General features: G+C 47.4%; 2 protein-coding genes across 3 annotated transcripts; one reads left to right on the forward strand and one right to left on the reverse strand.

Moving 5' to 3' along the window:
* Nucleotides 1-1541: 1541 nt before the first annotated feature.
* Nucleotides 1542-4275, forward strand: LOC123127630 (transcription termination factor MTERF5, chloroplastic). Its single transcript, XM_044547388.1, has 4 exons — nt 1542-1746; nt 2247-2296; nt 2394-2615; nt 2694-4275. Exons 1-4 carry the CDS (start codon nt 1637-1639, stop codon nt 3764-3766), a joined length of 1455 nt encoding a protein of 484 aa, XP_044403323.1. The 5' UTR covers nt 1542-1636; the 3' UTR covers nt 3767-4275.
* A 595-nt stretch (nt 4276-4870) lies between these two features.
* Nucleotides 4871-8906, reverse strand: LOC123127631 (pre-mRNA-splicing factor ISY1 homolog). Of its 2 annotated transcripts, none has more exons than XM_044547389.1 (2): nt 7774-8905; nt 4871-5202 (listed from the first exon to the last, which is right to left on the reverse strand). In XM_044547389.1, exon 1 carries the CDS (start codon nt 8714-8716, stop codon nt 7781-7783), a length of 936 nt encoding a protein of 311 aa, XP_044403324.1. In that variant the 5' UTR covers nt 8717-8905; the 3' UTR covers nt 4871-5202; nt 7774-7780. The 2 variants fall into 2 exon arrangements, with proteins under 2 accessions (XP_044403324.1, XP_044403325.1); XM_044547390.1 differs by lacking the exon at nt 4871-5202 and adding an exon at nt 7149-7597 and having other exon boundaries at nt 7774-8906.
* Nucleotides 8907-22816: the final 13910 nt, after the last annotated feature.

Genomic DNA, 22816 nt, shown 5'->3' on the forward strand with positions numbered 1-22816 from the left:
CGGATTATATCCTTTGACCAGACTGTTGGACTATGAAGATACAAGATTGAAGACTTCGTCTCGTGTCCGAATGGGACTCTACTTGGCGTGGAAGGCAAGCTAGGCAATACGGATGTGTATATCTCCTCCTTTGTAACCGACCTTGTGTAACCCTAGCCCCCTCTGGTGTCTATATAAACCGGAGGGTTTTAGTCCATAGGACACAATAACATACAATCATACCATAGGCTAGCTTCTAGGGTTTAGCCTCTCCGATCTCGTGGTAGATCAACTCTTGTAATACTCATATCATGAAGAATAAATCAAGCAGGACGTAGGGTTTTACCTCCATCAAGAGGGCCCGAACCTGGGTAAAACATCGTGTCCCCTGCCTCCTGTTACCATCCGCCTAGATGCATAGTTCGGGACCTCCTACCCGAGATCCGCCGATTTTGACACCGACAGCCCCCCGTGGCACGCCACCTGGAAACAGATGGTTCAAAGGGCACTCTTGCCCGCGAAGGCCCCTAGGAGGCGGGTACTACAACATCCTTTATATGAGTAATGGTGGAGCACCTTATGCGAGGGGGTTACAGTGGTGAGGAAGTATATGGCTACCGAGTGTATAGTCTATGTTGTAGATGGGAATGGCTACCCTGAGCCCCAATTTATATAGACGATGAGGGCTAGGGTTTACATGGGGTTCGATCGATCTTATGCCGTCTCCATCTTGGCATCTCCTAATATCCATTCGGGCCTCCGGGCTGCCCTTTACATTGGACCTCTGCGAGACGGGCCTGCTGCCATGCTTCCCACCGAGAGGACACCCTCAGTGTATTACACCGTCATCGCCCCTCACCGACGGGAGGGACCCTGCTATCATTCTTGTTTGTTTCGGCGTCTCGGGTAGGGTTGTGTGGCTTTGGCAAAGTCCCCTAGTAGGAACAATGTCTCCCACTTTCGATCCCCTTTCTGATGGTGCATCTAGCGTCGTCAGAGAATGTGTGATGGCGTGTCTTCGTCGAATCTCGCGGGATTCGGTTCGATGGATCTGTTAGGATCCGGTCTTTATTCGTCTTCGGTCATATGTCTACATGTTTGAGTATTTCAACCTACTCTTTTCTTAATCGGTGACGGTTGTTGTTCTGGTGCGCTGACCTATTAAGGCTTTAACATGATGATTCCTCGACTTTCTACTAACAAGTTTTGCCCGACTCCGACGAGGGAGGGCGGTGACGGCGGCACGCCGTTGGCTCGCTCAGTACTTGTAGTTGTCGCTAGCTTGTCCACAAACCTGATTGTATTTTTTGTTATTTCCGATATTCTTTGTACTGTCATGACATACGATGATTAGACTAGAAGTTTCTAAAAAAATATTACTAGTGCGGTTGTTGGCGAAGTAATTTCAAATTTTCACTTTCGTAATGTACAATTGGGTTTCCGAGAGCCATTTCCTAGAAACACCCTTAAATTTATCTCATTTTTTAACGGGGTCTACGAAATTGGAGATATTTCAGTTTCGGGTGTTTGTTTGTGGAACAAGATAAAACCCAGCTCCAAAGTCCCAAACAGCTTCAGCCCCTCACCTCCTGTTACTCTTCCTTCATCCCCTCCACCCCTCTCCGCGGGCGCTCCACTCCCCGGCCGGCCGGCGGCGATGACGAGCCTGCAGGCGGCCCCGCGCCTCAGCCTCCACCTGACCCCGTCCGAACACCGTGGCCGGCTGCTTCCGCCGTGGAGGCTCGTCCTCTCCCCCTCCTCCTGCAGGTAGGCGCGCTTCCTCGCTCGCTCTTAATGGCATTGGTTCCATTACTGCCTGTACTAGTATCGTAGTATTAATTCAGTAGGGATTGGAGCTTGTCCGATGTTTCCTCGTGATTATACGGTATGATGGATGCCCTGCAATTTGAGAGGATCGGTGCAAATCTTAGTCGAGATTTGTATAAGAATATTAGTAATAGATTCAGTTTACTGGTCTCCGATTTGAATTGCCTCAATAAATGCGAAAAAGATAATTGTGCGGCATCGTCTATAATAGTATATGTAAACTTTTTCAAAACATGGATTTGTATGTAAACTCGTGTACTACCTGGGAAGGAGCTCAATCATTGGTAACTGGGCACTGTACTGCTTCTTTTTGATTTAACAGAAGTAAGAACCAGAGACGTTGAAAGGATAATCCACCAAACATCTACTTAAGATTTCCATACCGTATTTCATTAGTTACTGGCTCCAACATTACTAATAGCGGTCTTCTGTTTATACAGGCTTTACACTCTCATTTCCAGACAACATCCCATTTGCAATGCACAATCATGTGAGGTTATCTGTTTATCTCTTCTTAAAAAATCTCCTCCATGGGAGTATGTCGCATACGCAAGTTATATTTATGGTCCACATCAACTATGTTGCAGATGCTGATGATTTACTGGTGGCCAGTGCCCAAAGCTCCACAACTGCTCTCTCAAGGTTGCTTGCTGCAGAAAGAGAGGAAGCGAAAGCTGTGCTATCGCTGTTCTTAAGGCAGAAAGGTTTGAGAAGTGCGGTAGCTGCACGGATCGCCAACAAATCAGATGGATTCATTGAGCACCTGAGTTCAAAGCTCCAAAGTGCTTACAGATCTCGATATGCTGAAGGTTCGCATCTTGAAGTTACTATCTATAAACTTTGTACCTTATAGGTTCTGAACATTTCACAGCATATTTATTTTTCAGGAAGGGAGCTGAGTACACCTGAGATCAGAGATGCTCTCCTTCCCTATCTAGAAGCTCTTTCTAAAGAACATGGGGATAGTTTGGTTGAAGTGGTGGAGAATTTCCCTGATCCTTTTTCCGCGGAAAGGGAGTCCTTGTCTTACTCAATGATACTTACACCAACGAGCTCAAATAAGCAGAAGGCAATTGCTCGAGTAAGCACACCAACCTCAGGGGGAGCCCTCCCGGAGTTAGTGCTCTACCTGCTGGACTATGGCATGGATCATGAGGAGATCAAGAATGTCGTGCGCAAGTTCCCAGCATTTGCGTACTACAACGTGGATCGCAAGATAAAGCCCCTGGTGGAGCTACTGCTTGAGCTTGGTGTGCCGAGGTCAGGCATACCTGGAATCATCAGGAAGAGGCCTCAGCTATGTGGAATCAGCTTGACAGATAATCTGAAACCTATGATGGCCTATATGGAGAATATTGGTGTCAACAAAACTCAGTGGAGCAAGGTGATATGCCGGTTCCCTGCATTTCTCACATATAGCAGGCAGAAGGTGGAGATAACTGTGAGCTACCTTACTGAACTAGGAGTTTCTAAGGAAAACATCGGCAAGATTCTCACACGATGTCCTCATCTCATGAGCTACAGTGTCAATGACAACCTCAGACCAACTGCTGACTACTTCCGGTCGATCGGCGCAGATGCTGCATCTCTTATTCAGAAATGTCCCCAGGCTTTTGGTTTGAACATAGAGTCAAAGCTGAAGCCAATCACAGAGTTTTTCCTGGAGAGAGAGTTCAGCATCGAGGAAATTGGCATTATGGTAAATAGATTTGGGATTATTCACACTCTCAGCTTGCAAGAAAATTTGATTCCCAAATATGAATATTTTCTGACGATGGGGTACCCAAGGTATGAACTCGTGAAATTTCCACAGTACTTTGGGTACAGTTTAGAGCAGAGGATAAAACCTCGGTATGCTCAGATGACTGGTTGTGGGGTGAGGTTGATTCTGAACCAGATGTTGTCAGTCTCAGAAACCAGATTTGAGGAAATTCTACAAAAGAAATCAGGTGGATTTTGATATGATCACAATCTCAGAAACCAGATTTGAGGAAATTCTACAAAAGAAATCAGGTGGATTTTGATATGATCACAATCTCAGAAAAGCACAAGTTTTGACAAGTTCGCTTGTAGCACAAGCGTTAATAGCCTGGTAGATGGATAGTTTTCGGCACACAAGAACTATGTTGGAAATTTGTACTTCGCCATGCTCTTTTGTAGTTGCATGGCAGTTGATGGACGTGCCGCATTTGAGAGGAACGGTTTTGATATATAACTACTTCGTCATGCTCTTTTGTACTTGCACGGCAGTTGATGGACTCGCAGCATTTGGAGAGGAACAGCTTTGATATATAACTGTTTACTGTTGGTGGCTAGTTTAGGTGACTTCCCTCTTCTTCTCTTTTTGCGAGGGTAGATGCCGTAAGTTGGCAATGTCAAATGCGGTTGTTCGATACTACAAGTTCTTGTTGGCCCGTTTATGTTTTTTATCTGCTACTGATTTATTTTTTATGAACGTTATTTCTTCCATCATATATTCTACTCTCTCCATTCACAAATATAAAATGCTCTACTCCTTCCTATCCATATTAATTGACGCACACTTTGTACAGCTTTATACTAAGTGTACGTCAATTAATATGGGTCGGCAGGAGTAACTTTTTTTCCGAATCAAATGTATATAGACATGTTCTAGTGTGTTTGTTCACTCATTTCAGTATGTATGTAGTTCATATTGAAATATTCAAAACATCTTATATTTATGAATGGAGGGAATACTCGCTCTCTTTCTTTGTTGTGTGTGAGGTTAAAGTTTGAAGTTAAATGTTGTAGCCAGCTCTCCCAGGGAAAGGGAAAGTCCCGGCAATATGATGCAGATTTGTTACTTCCATGTATTGTAGATCTTCGAATGATGCAATCAACCATGGCATTCCACTCCACATTGTTCCCAGCCATGATGCAATCAACCATGGCATTCCACTCCACATTGTTCCCAGCCAACGCACCCTTACGTATCTGCCTATTCGTTTCGGTAGCAATTCTCAGCCAAATTTGTACCGATCATGTTAACCAGATAAAAGGGGCATTGACCTTCTTAAAATCTCTGCTGTAGTAAGATAGATGGTTAACATCCTTCGAGTGTTCAGAATTGCTTTCATTATGGTCTAGTAGTTTTTTAGATATATGCGTAGCCAATGGATGTACTTGTAGAGTGCCAGTGAATACAGCACATCCATGCACAGTGACGGTTCACCACCACTATCTCAGGTTTACCCATTTGGCATCAATCATTCTAGGGTAATAAACATCACATCGATCAACATGATTGCAGCGAAGCCCTTCAGTGTTTTTAGCATCAGATCTTCTAGGGTTGCGTCAACGCTTGTCCAGCACTGCACATATTGCTCCTCGCACTTCACTCATCTCAATACCGTGAAGGATTCAGCAATGACCAACCTAACAGGAAGGGGGGAAATAGGTTAAGATATGATGAAATGAGGTGTTGCCACAGCAAATGAGGTGCTTCAGTTGGCAACGAATATTCTAGAAATGGAATCACTAATCAGACACCATAAGCGCAAAAATTCTAAACTGAATCACATACTCCTTCCGTATTAAAGTATAAGATGTTTTTTAGACTAGTTTAGCGTACAAAAACGTCTTATATTTTGAAACAGAGGTAGTAATTTTTTTCATGTATCCCCAAATCTGACTTGCTTTACAAGATGTTTGACGAGGAAATGAACGAAGCAGACACATTAGTTGCTGAAAAAGAAACTAGGTATATCTGCTGCTCAGTTAACTCACCCGACCAGCATGATTTCCTGCTTGCAAAATGTTTTCCATATCAAATAAATAACTAAAATCCGTCATTAGTACAGAACTACAGATATGCAGTTCAACTGTAACCCCGAAGAAAGCATCTTGTGGTCAGCACCAATAAGGCGTTATCCCTCTGTATCTAACTTGGTAGGTAGAAAGGACATTCAAAAGAATCATCAACTTCAAACAATACTCTTCCAGATTTTAAAAGGTATTCAAAGAAGCACAAAATGCTCACTCGATGTGTATGACAGATCATCTCCAGAAAATACAAAATAGCTGCAGCGACTTTAACTAAATGAACTACGGCAACTAATGATATGGTCAAACGTATGGGAATTCCATGTATCAATTTATATGTTAACTATTTAGCAGCGATATGGTCAACGTATGGGAATTCCATGTATCAATTTATTGCCTAAAGTCAACATTTCAGCATATAAATTGCTTATTTGGAGCATCAGGTTCAAACAAGATTTATGAACAAAACTAATCAGAGGCAGTGAATTGCATGAGCAATAGACACGCCTAAGGCCAAAACACCCGACCATATACATATTTAACTCAGGCTCCAGTAGAGTATTTCACTGTTGATACAATGCCTAGGAGCACAACTTTCAAAATTCAAACAAAACACACAATCAATGATACAATACAATGTAAATGATAATAATTCGCATATTGCAAGACAGAACACAGGCTTTGCCTCATAAAATTAAACCATTCGCAGCATGAAGGTTCTAAGAGTAAATGGGCACACAATCAATGATACAATACAATACAATAGAATACCCGCAAAAAAATGATACAATACAATGCAAATGATAATTTATATATTGCAAGACAGAACACAGCTTTGCCTCATAAAATTAAACCACATCATTAAATAAACACGAACCGAATATACAAGACCACGTTCCAGCCTACACATAACACACCCCACAGCAATGAGGTGCTTCAGTTGACAAGGAATATTCTAGAAACGGAATCACTAATCAGACATAAGCACAAAAAAACTCTGAACTAAATCGCATATTTTTTGAATGTGTAACCAAATCTGACTTGCTTTACCAAATGTTTGATGAAGAAATGAACAAAGCAGACACATTAGTTTCTGAAAAAGAAACTAAGTATCTGCTTGTCAGTTAACTCACCCGACCAGCATGATTTCCTACTTGCAAGATGTTTTCTATCAAATAACTAACTAAAACCCATCACTGGTACAGAACTACGGATATACAGTTGAACTGTAACCCAAAAGAAGGCACCTTGTTGTCAGCACCAATAAGGCATTATGCCTCTGTATCTAACTTGGTAGGTCAAAAGGACATTTGAAAGAATCATCAACTCAAACAATACTCTTGTCGATTTTAAAAGGTTTTCCAAGAAGCACAAAATGCTTACTCAATGTGTATACCAACTCATCAGCAGAAAATACAAAACAGCTGCAGCGACGTTAACTAAATGAACTACGGCAAAGTAATGAAATAAGATACTGCGCCACTCAGCGCTTATATGGTCAACATATATGAATTTGACGTATCAATTTATTGCCTAAACTCAGTATTTCAGCATATAAATTGCTTATTTGGAGCATCAGGTTCAAATAAGATTTGTGAACAAAACTAATCAGAGGCAGTGAACCGCATGAGCAGTATACGAACCTAAGGCCAAAACACCTGACCGTATACATATTTAACTCAGGCTCGAGCAGAGTATTTCACTGTTGATACCATGACTATGAGCACAACTTTCAAAATTCAAACAAAGCACACAATCAATGGTACAATGCAAATGATAATTCACATATTGCAAGACTGAACACAGGCTCTAAAAAAGGGCAGCCCCAGTGCATGCAGCTCCCGCTTGTGCAGGGTCTGGGAAAGGGTCCGACCACTTTGGGTCTATTGTACGCAGCCTTTCCCTACATTTCTGTAAGAGGCTGTTTCCAGGACTTGAACCCGTGACCTCATGGTCACAAGGCAGCAGCTTTACCACTACGCCAAGGCTCCCCTCATGAACACAGGCTCTGCATCATAAAATTAAATCATTCGCAGCATGAAGGTACTAAAGAGTAAATGGCGCACACAAATTACAGGGCAACAAAAAATCAGTAGAGCAGTCTTTATGGTGTGGTATTTTGGATGCATGCCTAGTCTACACCAGTTAAGTAATCTACTAGAGCCAAGATAAACAAGAGCATACATCTCTCCTAGCGTTGGACATTGAGCATCTCCTTAGCCTCCTTCTGCTCGCCTTGCAGGGTATCACTTGTGTACTTGCTGAGCAGCTCTTTCTTCTTCTGCTCTAGCACCATCCGCTCAATCTCCTTCTCGTCAGGGAGCGGCACATGTGCCACAAACTCCCTCCCAGCCTCTTCCCCCTTCTCTCTTTCCATCCTCTCTTCCTCCAGCCTCCTCTCCTCCTCAACCTCCTCCTCCACCTCCTCGAACAGCACCTCCGTAGCAGCTTCCCCACCACGCCCACCTGCTGCAGCCACCTCGCCACTCACCACATTCTTCATGGCCTCCCGCCGCACACGCTCCACCCGGTGCCACTCCGTGACAACCTCGTCCCGCATGCGCTTCTCGGCAGCAGCCTTAAGGGGCTCAAGCACACCGTCCTCGTCGTCATAGTATCCATAGTACCCGGCATTGATGCGCTTGTGGATCTCGTAGCGGGTGCGGCGCTTGCGGACCTCAGGTGGCTTATCAAATAGCTCACGGACGCCGGGGAGCTTCTTGGCAGCGCCAAAGTAGCGGTAGCCTGGGCCCCGGCCGGAGGGGTTGGGGATGGCGACGATGTTACCGTCGAGGTCGGTCATGAGGGCGGCGTTGGAGCTGCGAGAGTAGTCGCGGCCTCCGAGCTCGAGGATGCGGCGCTCCCAGTGGCTGCGCTCGCGGAGGAGCTTGTTGATCTCGTCGTTGAGGTCTCGGAGGCGGTGCTCCCCGAGGCCCTCGTTCTGGATCTCGGCGACCTTGACGCCGATCTCGCGCAGGATCTCTCCACGCCAGCGGTCGGCGTCGGCGAGGTCCCGGCACTCGGAGGCGAGGTACGGCCGGCGCTCGCGGGGCTTGCGCTTCTCCTCCTGCTTCATCGTGATGAAGCGGTTCAGCATGGACTGCGCCTTCTCCTCGTTACGAGCCATGGTGGGCGGTCGCGCGGAGCGGCCGGTGGCTGTGCGGGCGGCGGTGAGGTTCGCGAGCTTGGGGACGAGGGTTTGGGGGGAGGCGCGTGGGCTGGATTAGGATTTGCGGGCTAGGTTTTAGGGGAAGAGAGGCGGCTTTGATGGCTCACCTGGTTGGTATCCGCTCTGCGTTCGCTGGACCAATTTTCTCTTTTCGGTTAGGAAAACTCTTGTGTTTAAACCGGCTGATCACGTCGCTCGCTGGAATCAACCGCCTCCTCCGTGTGCCACGGGTCCTGTGGGTCCACGACTGCTTTTCCCTTTCTCTTCTAAAACCTTATAGCATCTCCGGCTGCGTCCTCAACAAAACCCTCCAGGCGATATTTAGGTCGTCGGTGTCGAAAAATCGGTCTAGTCGCACCCTCAAAGACCCTTTTTTCATCGGTTCGGGCTGAAATTGATGCCGGCGGACCTAGGCCGAACCCAGCGCGCTGGGGGCGCTTGGGAGCGCCGGCCGAATCAATTTTGGAGCGAAAGTCGGCGGGCCCTCCTTGGCAGCGACTCGGCTCTTCTCGCCACTTTGTCGTCCTCATCGCCTCGGTTCCCTCGGCGAATCAATGCCAAAGCTGCCGCGCGCTGCCGCGCTGGTCAGCCTCCTCCATTGATGCCTCATGGCCGGCGCAGTGAAGACCGGACGACGCGCGTCCCTCACCCGCCACGCGTAACACGGCGGCCACGCGTACGCGCGGTGCCTCCGCCTATATAAGCCGCCCCGAGCGCGCCGGTGACGCACAGACTCTCCACCGCCGACGCCCCGTTCCTTTCCCGTCCCTCCCTCTCCTCTCGTCGTTCCAGTTCAACCATGGCCGAGCGTTTCCCAAGCGACGGCGCGGCGGCGAACGGCTTCAGCCGCCGCCACCTCCACGAGGACGAAACTCGGCTCCTCTATGAAGCCGAGTACCCGGTCCTGCCGGACATGCGGGTGCCCGGGGCGTGGAGGATCAGCGCCGGCGGGTTCCCGGTGCCACCACCGCCCACCGGAGCGGTGCGGCATGCGGAGATCGCATGTATCCGCGCCTCTCTGCCGCAGGCGGCGAGGGAAGGCCCACGGTACGTCCCCGACAACCCGCTATGGGAGCCCCACTTCCGCCGCCGCCACGCCGAGCAGCTCGAGGCCACCAACGGCGTCGTGCCCTCCGGGAGGCTCAACTCCGAAGGCCGCAACCGAAGGTGGGGCGTGCCTAGCCGCACGCTGGAGGCCGTCCTCGAGTACATCGAGGGCGGCAACACGCCCAGGCTGGAGTACCCCGCTCCCCCGTCCTTCTCCCGCCGGCGTGGGAGCTCGTGGACGCCGAGGCGCATGGACCCGGGGGCGTCCTCCTCCTCGTCCGGCCGCTCGACTAGCTCTCCCTGCCTCCGCCACGTCAAGTCGGAGCCCCAGGATATGCCGGTCAGCCACCGCACCCGCAGCTCCGGCGTCTCCATCACCGACTCCTCCCCCACCTCTGGCCGCCTTGTCCTCGTCAGGCCGAAGGCGGAGCCCGGCCTCCCCACGGAGTACGAGGCCATAGTCCAACGCGGCTTCTCCGATGAGGAGGCCCTAAAGTGGGCGTGGGACGACTACCTCCGCGATGAGATGGTCCGGCAGCGCCGAGCCCTGGAGGAGATAACCGCCCGCAAGCGTGGGCGCGAGACGAGCGCGGCGTGGTGATCCTCGACAGCGACGAGGACGAGGACGCCCCCGGACCGTCCAACCCACCGCGCCAACCTAAGGAGGGGTGCAGCAGGGACGGCGGCCGCGGAGGAGGCGACGACGACGACGGCAGCGACTACACGCAGTTCTACAGGCTCCTCGGCATGTAGAGCTTCAAGGGCGGCGGGCGGCGAGGAGCGGCGAGGGCGGCGGCGAGCCTAGTAGCGTTTTTTTTTGTAAAATATTTTAAATATGTATGAACTCGTCGAAGTTTTGATGAATTTGCGCCTAGTTTGTGGTTTTCAAATAAATTGTGGGCGCCGCGACTGGGGGGGTATCACGCCCCCAGCACGCGGTTTTCGCTGGTGCGCCCCCAGGGGCGATTTTTAGCGCCTCCTGGGGGCCAACGGCTGGAGATGCTCTTATTCCCCACGCCCTCGTCTCTCCCTGCCTCTTTTCGATTCACCCACAAGGCACTCCTGAAGATCCAATGAAGCGTCGCCGGGTTCATTGATACGAGATAGAGATACAACAGGAGCATCGCCGGAGCCATCGAAGACTAGAATGGAGCATCGTCGGACGGCCGGAATTGTTGGGAGCTTCGTTGCGTCTACAACGGAGTTCCACCAGAGCTGCAATGGAGCATTGTCCGGGTCATTGGAGCTTCGCCGCGGTTGCAATGGAGCTTCGTCGGAATTGTAATGGAGCGCTGCCGGGGTCGTTGGAGCCCCGTCGCGGCTGCAATGGAGCTCCGTCGGAGTTGCAATGGATCTTCACCGGTCACCGACGGTGCGGCCATGGAGCTGCAGTGGAGCTTCGTCGGGGTGTCATCGTTGTTGCATTGAAGCTTTTTTTTCAGCCGTCGAAGCTACCATGGTGCAGCCCCCCGGTGAGTCTCGGCGCTGCATCGCAGTGGTGAAAGTGCAACTATCCCTAGGTGGTTTTGGTAATTCATAACAACATATAGCTCATTGAGCTAATGCTATTCCAAGATGATTATTTCAGGAAAGCTCAATGATTGGCATGGCATGGATGTGAAAGTGGAACCCTCAAAATGCTAAGGACAAAGGATTGGCTCAAGCTCAAAAGCTCAAGACTCTTCATTTTATATTTTAGTGATCCAAGATCACATTGAGTCTTTAGGAAAAGCCAATACTATCAAGGAGGGATGAGGTGTTGCTTAATGAGCCTCTTGCTTCATGTGCTTAATGATATGCTCCAAAAACCCTCAACTACTTTCCCATATCCACATATGACCTAAACCCTAAGCCAAACTCGGTCCTACCGATTCTTCCTATCCGGCGCCACCGAGTTTCATTTGTCATAAGCCACTGCCAAACCCTAGCAATTCGGTCCTACCGATAGGGATCTCGGTCTCACCGAGATGGGGTTGCAAACTCTCTGTTTCCCTTTCGTAACTTTTCGGTCTCACTGAAAGAGCGAATCGGTCCCACCGAGATTGCAATGTAAACTCAGTGTTTCCCTTTTGTAACTTTTCGGTCTCACCGAGTTCCACTCGGTCTCATTGAAAGACTAAATCGGTCCCACCGAGTTTGCCTGACCAACTCTCTGGTTAGCTAATTACCAAATTCGGTCTCACCGAGTTTGTGTAATCGGTCTCACCGAGATTACGTTATGCCCAAACCCTAACCATATCGGTCCTACCGAGTTGCATGTTAGTCCCACCGAAAATCACTAACGGTCACTAGGTTTACATTTTCGGTCCGACCGAGCTTATTGATTCGGTCCCACCGAGACTGGAAAACTGTGTAACGGTTGGATTTTGTGTGGAGGCTATATATACCCCTCCACCTCCTTCTCATTCCGCGAGAGAGCCATCAGAACACACACACCATTCCAACTCATGTGTTCTGAGAGAGAACCACCTACTCATGTGTTGAGACCAAGATATTCCATTCCTACCATATGAATCTTGATCTCTAGCCTTCCCAAGTTGCTTTCCACTCAAATCTTCTTTCCACCAAATCCAAATCCTATGAGAGAGAGTTGAGTGTTTGGGAGACTATCATTTGAAGCACAAGAGCAAGGAGTTCATTACCTCCACACCATTTGTTACTTCTTGGAGAGTGGTGTCTCCTAGATTGGCTAGGTGTCACTTGGGAGCCTCCGACAAGATTGTGGAGTTGAACCAAGGAGTTTGTAAGGGCAAGGAGATCGCCTACTTCGTGAAGATCTACCGCTAGTGAGGCAAGTCCTGTGTGGGCGATGGCCATGGTGGGATAGACAAGGTTGCTTCTTCGTGGACCCTTTGTGGGTGGTTGCTTCTTTGTGGACCCTTCATGGGTGGAGCCCTGTGTGGACTCGCGCAACCGTTACCCTTGGGTGGAGCCCTGTGTGGACTCGCGCAACTGTTACCCTTCATGGGTTGAAGTCTCCATCAACGTGGATGTAGGATAGCACCACCTATCCGAACCATGGGAAAAACATCCGTGTCTCCAATTGCGTTTGAATTCTCCAAACCCTTCCCTTTACATTCTTGCAAGTTGCATGCCTTACTTTCCGCTGCCAATATACTCTTTGCATGCTTGCTTGAATTGTGTGATGATTGCTTGACTTGTCCTAAAATAGCTAAAATCTGCCAAGAACTAAAATTGGGAAAAGGTCAAGTTTTTATTTGGTCAAGTAGTCTAATCACCCCCCTCTAGACATACTTTCGATCCTACAAGTGGTATCAGAGCTTTGGTCTCCATTTGCTTGATCTCCATAGCTTTTGGTGGTCATAGCCTTGGTTTCACAACCTAGGAGAGTATGGCGTCTAGCGAGGGAAATTATCACCGTAGAGGTCCTTACTTTGAGACTAACTTTGCTAGTTGGAAGCATAAAATGAAAATGCATATTCTTGGACATAACCCCGCCGTTTGGGCTATTGTATGTGTTGGCTTGCAAGGTGACTTCTTTGATGGGAGAGAACCAAACCGTGAAGCTACCGCGGATGAGTTGAAGATGTGCAATACAATGCTCAAGCTTGTGATATTCTCTTCAACGGATTGTGCCCCAAAGAATTCAACAAAATCAGCCGTCTTGAGAATGCAAAGGAAATTTGGGACACTTTGATTGATATGCACGAAGGTATCGACTCCGTCAAGGAATCCAAGTTGGATGTGCTTCAAAGCCAACTTGACAAGTTCAAGATGAAGGATGGTGAAGGTGTCGCTGAAATGTACTCTAGGCTTGCTCTCATCACAAATGAGATTGCCGGCTTAGGAAGTGAAGAGATGACCGACAGATTCATCATCAAGAAGATTCTAAGAGCCTTGGATGGAAAATATGATACCGTGTGCACATTGATCCAAATGATGCCCAATTACAAAGATCTCAAGCCAACGGAGGTGATTGGAAGAATTGTTGCTCATGAGATGTCACTTAAGGATAAAGAGGAACTTCACAACAAATCAAGTGGTGCCTATAAAGCCTTATGTGAAGCCCCTACATCATCAAGTGAGAAACAAGACTTCAATGAAGAATTGAGCTTAATGGTGAAGAACTTCAACAAGTTCTACAAGAGTAGAAGCAAAGATAGAAGCTTCAAGTCAAGGTCCTACAATGACAAAAGATCTTCTAGTCGAGAGCGAAACTGCTACAATTGTGGAAGACCCGGACACTATTCCAATGAGTGTACGACTCCCTACAAGAGAAGAGAAGATTCTCCAAGAAGAAGAAGCAGAGAATCACCACCAAGAAAGAGAAGGAGTAGAGATGATCGTTATGAACGAGATACTCACGGAGAAGCAAGGATTCGGAAAGGAAGGAAAAATCATCAAGGAGCTACACAAGACGAAGACATCAAGCTCATGTTGGTGAATGGGTATCCGGCTCCGACTCCGACAGCCACTCCGAGAGAAGTTATCACTCCGACTCCGAAGATACTCAAGATGAAGGTGTTGCCGGTCTAGCACTTGTGTCAACCAACTCCTACGACATATTTGACTCACCAAATGAAGGAATTGGAAGGTGCTTCATGGCCAAAGGTCCTAAGGTAACACACCCCGAGTATGTTGATTTCAATAGTGATGAAGATGACTTGTTAGGTGATGATTTGCTTGGTGACAACTCTAGTGATGAATATTATGATGAAAGACCAATTAATCATGCTAATCAAGATAAAATGAATGACAATGATAAGGAGAAGATTGAGGCTCTAACTAAAGAACTAAGCACTCTTAAGTTAGCTCATGAAACTATCTTCGAAGATCATCGAGAACTTTTAAGAGCTCATGAGAAATTACGCTTTGAACAGCTCAATCTTGAGCAAGAGCATGAGTTCTTAAAGGCAATCAATGATGATCTCCGCAAGAAAAGTTCTTCTTACATTACCAAGCATTTACTCTTATCTACTTACATGCCTCAAGTCAAGTCTAGTAACAAGAAAGATTCTTCCTCTAGCAGTAACAGTGATCATGTTAAATCCAATATTGTTGCTTCTAGTAGTTCTCTTGATTCCACTAATGATTCTCTTAGCCAAGTTACACTTTAGCAAGAAAATAGTTTATTGAAGGGAATTATAGAGAATGGAGTGTACAAAAGCCTTGCCGGGAGTAAGCAATTCGAGGAAATTGTGCGCAAGCAAGGAATGCACCGGAAGAATCAAGGTGTTGGTTTTGAACAAAAGTTCAATGCCAATGGAGTTGAGTGGGAAGAAGATCAATACCCCAAGACAAAGTTTGTCCCTCAACAAGAGAAGTATGATGCTTCTTTCAAGGGGACACAAGCTCAAGATGATCTTCCACCACAAGACTACAAGCAAAAAGGCAAGGACAAGCTTCAAGAGGAAATTGATGCATTTGAAGAAGATCCTAAGACCTTAGTCAAGTGGATTCCCAAGACTACTTCAAGTTCCACTTCATCAAGTACGACTACAACTCTAAGGATTCCCATCAAGATGATGTGGATCCAAAAGAAGAAGAACTAGAGAGTTCTTGAGGGTGACTCCGCCAACATACTTCACTCTTATCATTTTGGCAAGAACAAGTGCAATCAACTTCCACATCGTGCACTAGTTCAAGGAGTCACAAACTCTCTTGTTGGTAAGACAAGGGACAAGGTAACCTAAAAGTTTTCATGGACATCATCTTTTGTGTGCATCACTCTATGTCTATGGATATCCTTGTTTGTTCCTTGTGGGACTAACCCATGTAGGTATTGAAAGTGCAATTCACTCAAACGGATAGCTCCAAGTGATCTACATCAACATTGAGCATCCACATCTTCAACATCTACATGAAGTCATCATCGACAAAACCCAAGGTTAGTTCATCCCTCTTAGGGGGGGGTATCACATGTAGGGGGAGCTTTACTCTAAGACTTGAGCTAAAGCAACTCTAAAGATGTGAACACAACAATGCTTTATGTAAAAGTGGTAATCCCACTTGAGCTTAAACGATGAGTATGACCTATAATCAAGTGCTCTCACTTGACTCCTAAGTCAATATACTCATATATAGATGACCTAGTCATCGCAAATTTCTTGATAGATGCTAGAATTGGTTGTGCATGCCTTGTCACATATTTCATTTGCCATCTTATTGTGTGAGCATGCTGGTTGCATATTTTACTCATTCGAGGACATCCACTTGTTGTTTTGATTGTTCGGCTTTATTTCTTTTTGCCAAGTGGATGGACAAGAATGCCTAAGAACCTCCTCTAGCTATCTATGCTTTTCTCGTCTAAAACTCTATTCATGTTGCATCATAAAATTTGATCAAGTCAGATTCGAACCACTCTGTGTGAGGAGCGCTCGGAGTCCCCGATTCGTCATAGACTTAAGCTTCCAAAACCTCTTTATGATTCTCGGTCTGACTGATACTCCACTTTCGGTCCTACCGAGATCATTAAGTTGATCTAGGTTTTCGATCTCGGTGCAACCGATTTGAACATTTCGGTCACACCGAGTTTCAGTAACTGCACGCAGTTATGAATCTCGGTGCCACCGAGTTGTTCCACTCGGTCACACCGACATGGTCGGGCTATATATAGTCACGGGCAAAATTTTGGAAATTTCTCCGAACCCCTTCGCCCGCGCTGATAGCCTGCTCTGCCAACATGGTCTCCGGATCGTCTTCTCGCCACCAGCCGCCTCCAGTCGCTGGTCTCTGTCGCCGTCAACGGGAATTCTGCCCCGCCGTTGCCGCCGTAGCAAGTCCCCGCCGAACTAGGGTATGGACTTGATCTTTGTGCTATTCTCCAATCTGATTCCTAGCACATTGTGTTCTTCATGATTCTTGCCACGATTGAAACACTCCTATCCAGTCAAAACGCTCATAGATTAGGTTTGATTCGAAAATTCTAGGTTTAGGTTTCCGCCGAAACCATCTCGGACCCACCGAGTTGAAAAACTCGGTCCCACCGATTTGGCTTATGCCATTGCACAAGTGAGACTCGGTCTGACCGAGAATTACTTATCGGTGTGACCGATTTTGGAACTCTGTGAAACCCTAGCAGTCTCGGTGCCACCGAACTGTGACTCGGTCCAACTGAGTTCACTAGTTTAGGTTCCAAAACTGCTTCGGTATCACCGAGTTTGAAAATCGGTAGATTCAAGATGATTTCAGTGGGAAACTAAAACTAAGTTTTTGGATCATTCTTTTTGCAAAAATCTCTGCATTTTGTGATGCTCATATTTTCTACCTCATCTATAATCTGTTCACAGGGTCAGTAGTCAGAGCTTACAGCATGTCAGACCAAAGTGATAGCCAGAATGTGTCAGAACAGCAAGTGGTGATGAGTGAGGGCACTAGTCCCTCAAGTTCTTCAGATGAGGGCAGCAGGAGCACCCCTAGCAACTTGCCAAAGGCTGCCACGAGACAGAGGTGTAACACCCCCAAAAAATTTAACCAGGTTTTAGTTATTAAAATTTTGCCAAGAGTTTAAATTTTTTGCATGCAAGTATATCTCTGTTGATTTCAAAACTTTTCTTTTAATATTAAGAAATTTTTCCCAAGTGGATCCTTCCAAAATATATTGGACTTATTTTCCCTCTCATTTAAAAAAACATCTCTCAATCAGGAGATTTATTTATAAAATTATTTCACCCTGAGCTTTATTCATTAAATGACTTATTTTAAAATTTGGAGCTCTTTTTGAACTACAACCATTTGATATATTTAACTAAAAATTTCACCAAAATTTGGAGATATCATGTGATGTCTCTAAATCACTTTTGTGCAATAATATATTTCATTCATTGGATATTTTGAGTTCTACACCAAGTTTTCAAATCTGGTCCAGTGGGCAATTTTACACTACAACCTATTTAAATATTTCTTTAAAACTTCTACCAAAATTAGGGGAGGTCAGTAGGAGCATATTATTCCACTTTGTGCAAAAACCTATTTATGTTCTTTGAAAAAATTGAGTGAATCATCCTCTTTTTCATTCTGGTCCAGCCTTGTGATTTCTACTGCAACCCTATTTAATTTTGCTCCAAAGATCTTGTGTTTTCTCCTACTTGTAGACAGCCCTACCAAACCCCTAAATCCAGGAGCATGCACCCATTGGATTAATTTTGGTTCATGAAATAATGTCATTTATTTCCTGTCCAGAAATGTAGTTTTGCAAAACTTGCACTAGCAAGTTTCCCCTTTTGTCCAAATAACCTCACCACTCTCTCTTGCATCTAAGGAGACACTGATCTGGAGTTTTTGACCACTCCAAGACTTGCCTAAGTGCTTGTGGCATTTTGTCAAACACCTGGAGTGCATGGTCAGATTTGGCATGGATTTTAGTTAGCAGTGTGAACCTGATCCTCTGACCCCTTAAGCTTGTCCATTGATCTCCTTGCAAGCCATAGCCTAGACCTGCTAACTCCCAGCTCCAACCAAGCGCTCTGGAGTGCCATGGCATTTCGCCGAGCATCTGGTGTGCGTGCGCTGGGCGCGCCCAGAGCGTGCAAATTGCAGCCGCGCACACGAGCCGCCGCGTCGCGCCCCTGTCTTGGCCCACACTGCAGAACCTCGCCACGCACTCCCCGCCTCGCCACAACACGACAGCCCGCCCTGGCGCCCTACAGCGCCACCGCCAGAGCACTTTTGGCGGCACGCCGGCGTCGGCCGACAGCCCTGCGCCGTTCAGCGCCGCCCAAGCCACCCCGGCTCGCCACCTGGCCCCTTGAACAGCTCAAGCTCATCCACAAGGGTGTCGCCTAGCTCTCGTCGCCGCCACGTTCCCCTGCAGCTACAGAACGGCGGTTCGCCGGCCGCCTTATCCACCGCCGCGGAACCGACCTCATCGCGCTATAAAAGGGACCCCGAGCCCCTCTGAGCACGCACGCAACCTCAAGCTACCCCCATGGAACCCCCATAGCCCGCAATCGTCAGGGAAACGCCGCCTTCTTCATCTCCGGCAACTCCTGCCGCCGCCACTGTCTCGTTCACTCTGGCGCCACCAGGGCTTCCCCCTCCCCGTTCTCTTCACCAAGAACCCCTCCTTCCATCCAGGAACCCAACCCCCTACTTGATTTTGATCGGGAGCCATCGCCGCCACAAAACCACTTCGCCACCAAAGCTTCCTCCGCCGCGAAGCTCGCCGCCGGCAGCTCCCTCCATCCCCACCTACCTGACGACCACCGGGATGACCGCCCTGGAGTGGCGGATCCATCCCCGCCCTTGGGGCCCCGCGAGGAGCCGCCAGTCGCCGGCGACGATCGCCGGAGCTCCGCCTCCGCTCGGGACAGAGGAGGGAGAGGGAGAAAGACTAGTCAAACCTGACTAGTGGGCCACCTAGGACCCACTGTCAGTGACCCCCGCTCGGTCCACGCGGAGTAAGTGGAAGCATAAAACTCGCGAGTACGTAACCCCTACTTAGAAAGCGTATTCGTGGCTGAAACGTTTTCTTTTGTTTTATTTTAAAAACAGAATTTGACCAAAACTTTGACTGGTTATATCTTTTTAAATACAACTCCAAATGAAATGATTCTTTTTCCTACCTCTCTCAAATTTCACCTAGTTTATTTTAAGATTTATTTGAAAAAATTCAGAACAACTTTTGGTGCTGTTTTTTTTGATGTTAATTCTTTTATATTGCTAAAATAGGATTTTTGAAGAGAGGAGAAATGTTTCAAGTTTTGGAGTGCACCCTGCCTTTCCACACATTGAAGGCAAGCATTCTGAACCCCGGCATAATATTTTTGTGTGTTCGATGACACGTTCATAACATCACCTCACTTTGGAGAAACTTGTTATTTCATGTGATATGATCATATGCATGGGTGCATGTTATTGATTTCCATGCTGTTGGAAATGGACACACTTGTGATGATAATCACCCTCATGTGCCTTGCATGCATACCGGCAGGAACCCGGGAAAACCTCTGCCTTGGGTAGGCATGAGTTTGTCGCCGGTCTCCGTCGGGACGGTTATGTCTGGTATGGCATGGCAAGGTGATATGAGCGGTGACTCTGTTGGTTGAAATATATTCGTCATGCTAATCATGCAGGGAATACTTAAACCTCCTGAGTCGACCGTAGATCGAGTCTTGTGCCAGTAACCCCCATACTTGTTTCGTACTACCACTCGTCTCTACAGCAAGTAGAGTACGGTTCAGTAAGTTGTCAACCTCTTTCTAGCACACACCGTACAGAGAGGCCATGGTGGAAGATACCGGTTGTAGCTGGTAGGCAGGCCACCTGGTCCGGGGGCATGGGTGTTTCCGGTTGGGACCGAGAGGGGAGGCCACCCCTTAGAGCGCGCGATATAAATTTGATCCCATGCTACGCGAGGTTGTAGCCTCCCCACTTAGAGTTTGCTTAACAGGTGTCGTGGGTGATTCCAGACACGTGTGAGATAAGCTGGTGTGTGCAAGTTAGGTGTGTTTTCAACAAAAAGACCGTAGACGGAATTAGTCCCGATGGACTAAAGAAATCCGTTACTCGTGGGTAAAGAGTACACCCTCTGCAGAGATTAAACCTATTCGAATAGCCGTGTCCATGGTGAAGGATTACAGTCTGGGATGGGTCAAGTGTCGGTCTTAGTGTCGGTCTTCGGAGGTGAAACTGTTAACCAGAACTGGAACTACTACCTGTGACTTGTGATAATTATGATTATTATTATTGTTGACTAACCCGTGATATTATTGTTATTATCGAGTATCTCTGGGATGGTTCTACCTCCGGGATATTCACTATGATTGTTTATTTTAAAGCCCTTTATGTGGTGTCGCTCAGACGCCCGACTGTGGCATTTCTTTTAAAGCCCTTTATGTGGTGTCGCTCAGATGCCTGACTGTGGCATTTCTTTTAAAGCCCTTTATGTGGTGTCGCTCAGACGCCCGACTGTGGCATTTCTTTTAAAGCCCTTTATGTGGTGTCGCTCAGACGCCCGACTGTGGCATTTCTTTTAAAGCCCTTTATGTGGTGTCGCTCAGACGCCCGACTGTGGCATTTCTGTTAAAGCCCTTTATGTGGTGTCGCTCAGACGCCCGACTGTGGCATTTCTTTTAAAGCCCTTTATGTGGTGTCGCTCAGACGCCCGACTGTGGCATTTCTTTTAAAGCCCTTTGTGTGGTGTCGCTCAGACGCCCGACTGTGGCATTTCTTTTAAAGCCCTTTATGTGGTGTCGCTTAGATGCCCGACTGTGGCATTTCTTTTAAAGCCCTTTATGTGGTGTCGCTAAGACGCCCGACTGTGGCTTTGCTTGTTATTTATTTCATAAATTTTAATACTACTATGTTATTGCAATTTTATAAATAACTTGCTTGCACGCATCAGAGATTTATTTATCTTTTGTGACTGACTTCATGAGCATAAAATATTTTCAGCACATCATTGTTATATTATACCTGTGTTCATAATGTTTGCGAGTACATTCAAAGTACTCACTGGCTTGTCCCTGGCTATTTTCTTGGCCAGATTTTCTTGCACGAAGAGGAGCGACATGATGACAGCCCCGGAACCTAAGTAATGGAGATAGCAACCTCACGAAGATAGGAGTTAGCCTGGTCAGCTGTTCCCGTGGGAAATGGAGTCCCATAGACACTAATGTTTCACAACCCGCTTCCGCCATCAACCACTAGAAACCATTTGTTGTACTCACAGGCCAGAATGGTCTTGTACTACATATTTTGTATTCTGCCTGGAATTTCTGTATCAAGTTGGAGCCTCATCAGCTAACAGTAATCCTGGGGCTGATGAGCACGACGGTCTTTTCTGGAAATTTATTACCTGGAAAACCGGTCGTGACAGACTTGGTATCAGAGCCAGGCTGACCATTGGCTAATCCTATCTTAGCCAGGTCGAAAAACTTAGGCAAACCAACCCACTAAACCTTAGCCAAACCCCAGCCAAGCTTCTCGTGCAAGATAGCCACACAGTAATCCCGACACTTTTGGCAGTCAGTGCCCAACCTATCAGCCTAGCCTGTTGATCGCGCACCAGTGACCAGCACCCAAGGTGCCTCATTCGCAAGCGTGCGGAATAAGACTCCGTCCCCTTTTTCCTATAAAAAGGGCACGCTAGTCTCAACCCAGCACAGCACATCCGCTACCCCAAACCGAGCCACAATGCCTGGACCCATAGTGCACAACGAGACCACAGCAACCAACCTTGGAGGTTTTGTGACCATCCTCGCAAACCTCACCCGTCGTGCCTATGCGTTAGAGGAGCCACCAGAATATGTTGTGTACCAAGGACCCATGAGCGGTGAAGACCGTCAATTCTGGGCCACTGTATACATCTACGGTAGGGGTCTAGCACCCGAGCGCCCCTACAGGTTCACCGGAAGAACAACTTCCTTTGAGCCACAAGCCATACAACTAGCTGCTCGAGAGGCTATAGTTCATCTCAGGCACTTGTCGCCCAGAGTTAACTGTCGCTCGTTCCACTACTACCCCAGACGTGAAGGGTATGGTAGACCACCCCAAGTTGCCAACGGAAATCACGAGACAGATCCTGCATTGTTGCACCTGGTGCGCTATGTAAGTGCACTAGAGGAACTGTGCGATCAAATCACTATTGATTTAATTGCAGCTCGTGGAGAGCTGGTTCGTCGAGCCCCGGCAAGAGAAGAAAACGAGCCCAACGCCGACAACCCAGTCGTGCTGTTTGGACAACCGATCGAGACCCCGAGATCAGCTCCAGCCATCAGCCGAGATGCTTTGATGACCCCAGAAGTGCTTCGTCGCCTTTTGGGAGCACACTCCAACGGGGTTGTGGCCAACAATCCCCACGATGGTCATCATCACTACCCCGACCCTGCAGTTCCTTCGCCATCTCCGACTAATCCCGGCAGTGAGACACGTGGAGAAGCCTCGACATCCACCAGGCACGCCCGTTTAGACATAAACGAGGTAGACTAAGCCGTATGAGTAGTACCGAGTCTCAGTGTATCCTCACTTTGTAATCATGTGACCGTGTATATTAACGCAGCCTGTCGTTGTGCCTCTGTTTTAATAGTAGCCTTGCATATTTGGTCAACA

The sequence above is a fragment of the Triticum aestivum genome, chromosome 6A, assembly GCF_018294505.1.
Source record: "Triticum aestivum cultivar Chinese Spring chromosome 6A, IWGSC CS RefSeq v2.1, whole genome shotgun sequence".
Classification (NCBI taxonomy): Eukaryota; Viridiplantae; Streptophyta; class Magnoliopsida; order Poales; family Poaceae; genus Triticum; species Triticum aestivum.